Raw genomic sequence first — 3,423 nt, forward strand, 5'->3', positions numbered from 1 at the left:
GCATGCGCAGTCTTCACCAATCCTCCCAACTAGAAAGTAGCGTTGGAGGGTCGATGCACGGTAAAGGAGGTTGCCGGAGTAGAAGGGGAAACGGTGGGCATGAGGAGAGCCCAACACACATACCTGTCCCCCCCCATTCTTAATTTGTGTTATGGGGCTAAGGTATCCTTCAACCACTACAGGACAACAGACTTACACCCCCCCTAGTGACCAGGCTATTTTTTTTTACAATTTAGTGCTCTGCAGATTTAAAAGATCATTGCAGAGCCATACTACTAAGCATACAAATAAATCCCCCCACTGTCCCTCTTTCCTCCTCATTTGTCCCTCTTTCAGGACTGATATATAAGTCTGTGTAAATGTATGTATTTTTCTACTGAAAAATGTGTTTGACTCTAAACTTTATTCCCATCGTATTTTCATGAGTTATATGGAGGAAAATGAAGCAGGATAGAGGGAACCAGTGTGGTTTGAAATATAAAACAACATATTTTTCTTTCGAAATCTTTATGGTATGCATGATTAGGGGTGTGTTGGGAGCGTGGTTAGGGGTGTGACAGGGGCGTAGCTTAACTGTCCCTCTTTCTTACCTCAAAAAGTTGTGAGGTATGCTGCTGCCGCTGCCCCCGCCCCCCTCCCCTCTTTTTCTTGCCACCTACAGAGCTTTCTACTGCTGCTGCTACTACTGTAAGTGCAGTAATTTCACAGTCAGAGGCTGCAGTTAGCCTATTCACCACAAGATGGCGAACTCCTCTCTCCCAGGTGGAACGCACAGGCAGGAAGTAATGGTTCCACAGACAGGATGTGATGCACATGCAGGAAGAGAAGTTGCAGGCAGTGGAGAGGAGACGCTGTTGGAAGTGGTAATTGTGTGATTTATGTTATATATTGAGTAGAGGTCGGGGTGGACATACTTTGTTACAGAGGAGGTCATAGTACACCTGTCACTATCCTGATCATCCCCCTTGAAGTAATTGTCATAGAAGAGACTGCTGTGACTTGCTTGTCCTGCAGTATGGATTGGCCCCCCCACCCCAGTAATGTAACTTCTAATTTCATTACCTGCATAGCCATGTCCTCCTTGTGCCCCCCCCCCCCCCCCCCATTGTTATATATGTCCCAGTACAGCTACGTCCTCCCTGCTTCCCCTGCATTGCAGTTATCCTCCAGTATGTCATTTCCCCCACCCCTGTAATGCCAGTTATTTAATGTCCACAATTCAGTATTTCTCCCTCCCCCCCCGGCCCCCACCTCTATGCAGAGTAGTAAAAGGAAGGATTTACATTGGTTTATAGCTAGCTGTCACAGTGTGTACCAGTCCTCTGCTCCCATTAGCCTCTCTGCCTATTCTCTCCTCATATCCTCATCCATATACCACCACCAGCACTTCTGTAACATCACAGGAATGGTAACAGTGGCAGGTGGATGTGAGGAGAGAAGGCCAGCTGGAGAGGAGGCAGAGGGAGGACAGGACTGCAGCATGCTGTAAGTATAGTGCACAGGTAGCTATTATCCAACTTTTTATGCTTTCCTGCAATACTCAGTGCTGTGTAATATGTTGGCGCTTTATAAATACAATAAATAATAATAATACTCTGCATGGCCCTACCACCCACAAGTGACAGCAATTGGGACTGCTGGGGGGAGGGGGATCCTGTTTCACCACTGAAAACTGTACAGCCTAGATTATCTTCCCTTTTTATCTATCAAAAGGCAGCAGCATCCTGTACAGATCACATGACCACATCACTGAGGATGGATGAGGACCAGAGTCACATGACTGAGATGATATTCAACTTCACCCTGGAAATCATCTGTCTGCTGACTGAAGAGGTGAGGAGGATTCTGGCAGATCACATGACATTACTCTTATCTCTATAAATAAAACACACACCTGACTGGAGAGGTGAGGGCGATTCTGTGAGGGCAATGGGACATTATTTTTTATTTTTTTCTACACAGAGTTTTTCTCTAGTTAAGTATGGTGATCATGTGACCATCACGGTACCCCCACCTCACTCCCTGATCTTTGATGTACATAGCAAGCAGAAGATTTTGGAAATAACCAGGAAGATGATGATGCTGCTGACTGGAGAGGTGAGAAGGGCTGAGAATTATGGGATATTATCCAGTAACAGTGACTGTATCTTTGTGTGGGTCAGGTTCCTATGAGGTGTCAGGATATCACCATCTATTTCTCCATGGAGTATTGGCAACATATAGAAGGGCACAAGGAAATCTACAAGGACACCACGATAGAGAATTAGCCACCCCCAACATCACACCCAAACTATGTGACATTGTTCCCTTCTGTGTATGCTGTTATATGTGTTCATATTTTACATTATCTCTTACTTTGTGCACCTAGGATGGAGAACGTATACATGGAAGTGCTGTGGTTAAAGAGGAAGATGAGGAGATGTATGTGAGGAGTGATCAGCAGTCTATGGAGGAGGGGGACATGAGGAGGACAAATAAAGAGGAAGAGATGTATGTGAGGGGTGATCAGCAGTCTGCAGAAGAGGGGGATATATTGAGGACAATTAAAGAGGAAGAAGAAGAGACATATGTGTGGCGTGATCAGCAGTCTGTGGAGAAGGGTGACATGATGAGGACAATTAAAGAGGAAGAAGAAGAGACATATGTGAGGAGTGATCAGCAGTCTGTGGAGAAGGGTGACATGATGAGGACAATTAAAGAGGAAGAAGAAGAGACATATGCGAGGAGTGATCAGCAGTCTGTGGAGAAGGGTGACATGAGGAGGACAATTAAAGAGGAAGAAGAAGAGACATATGTGAGGGGTGATCAGCAGTCTATGGAGGAGGGTGACATGATGAGGACAAGTAAAGAGGAGGACACTGTTACAGAGGACAGAACAGGTGAGTAATCAGCATTAAATGTAGAATAAATGTGTATCTGTATTGCTGTTATGACTATCACTGCTCACAGACTGGCCATATTAGGGGATATGCTATGTACTCATGTAATCTAAAACTATCATTCATGAATATATATGGTGACAGCTTAGTAACAATAGCAGTACAGACATCCTGATGGATTTGGAGTGCCCTGTTTTGTTCTGTGGAGAGGGGAGGTGGTAGATGAGTGAGAAGCATCTCGCTACATCTCACAGTAGAAATACAATGGTAATCAGGTGAGGACTTTTCAACTCCGAGAGTACTAGTACGAATTGTTTAAACTAATAGAAAACTACCATGTGTGATTTAAACTAGTTCTACAAGGCTGTAACATGCTGATAATGGTCACTGTACATTACTGTATACAAATTAGTCATAGTAATGGTGACTTCTACTGGTCTGTAATAAGCTGATAATGGTCACTGTACATTGCAAGTGTGAACGGTGCAGCGTCATAACCTTCCAGTATAACTTGCAGCTTGGAAGTGTGTGTGTGGGGGGGGGG

General features: G+C 44.7%; 1 protein-coding gene across 1 annotated transcript; it reads left to right on the forward strand.

The window, feature by feature from the left end:
- Positions 1 to 806: 806 nt before the first annotated feature.
- On the forward strand, positions 807 to 2,887 carry LOC137537103 (uncharacterized). Its single transcript, XM_068259241.1, has 4 exons — positions 807 to 863; positions 1,714 to 1,833; positions 1,963 to 2,097; positions 2,369 to 2,887. The coding sequence occupies exons 2-4, from the start codon at positions 1,738 to 1,740 to the stop codon at positions 2,885 to 2,887; spliced, it is 750 nt and encodes a 249-aa protein (XP_068115342.1). The 5' UTR covers positions 807 to 863; positions 1,714 to 1,737.
- Positions 2,888 to 3,423: the final 536 nt, after the last annotated feature.

Source organism: Hyperolius riggenbachi, chromosome 10 (genome assembly GCF_040937935.1).
Source record: "Hyperolius riggenbachi isolate aHypRig1 chromosome 10, aHypRig1.pri, whole genome shotgun sequence".
In the NCBI taxonomy this organism is placed as follows: domain Eukaryota; kingdom Metazoa; phylum Chordata; class Amphibia; order Anura; family Hyperoliidae; genus Hyperolius; species Hyperolius riggenbachi.

What these genes read in the sequence shown, in the direction of transcription:
- LOC137537103 (XM_068259241.1), top strand. Translation starts at nt 1,738, where the DNA reads ATGACCACATCACTGAGGATGGATGAGGACCAGAGTCACATGACTGAG. An exon ending in TCTGTCTGCTGACTGAAGAG is followed by an intron (nt 1,834 to 1,962) that starts GTGAGGAGGATT and finishes TTTTCTACACAG; the next exon opens with AGTTTTTCTCTAGTTAAGTA. An exon ending in TGATGCTGCTGACTGGAGAG is followed by an intron (nt 2,098 to 2,368) that starts GTGAGAAGGGCT and finishes TTGTGCACCTAG; the next exon opens with GATGGAGAACGTATACATGG.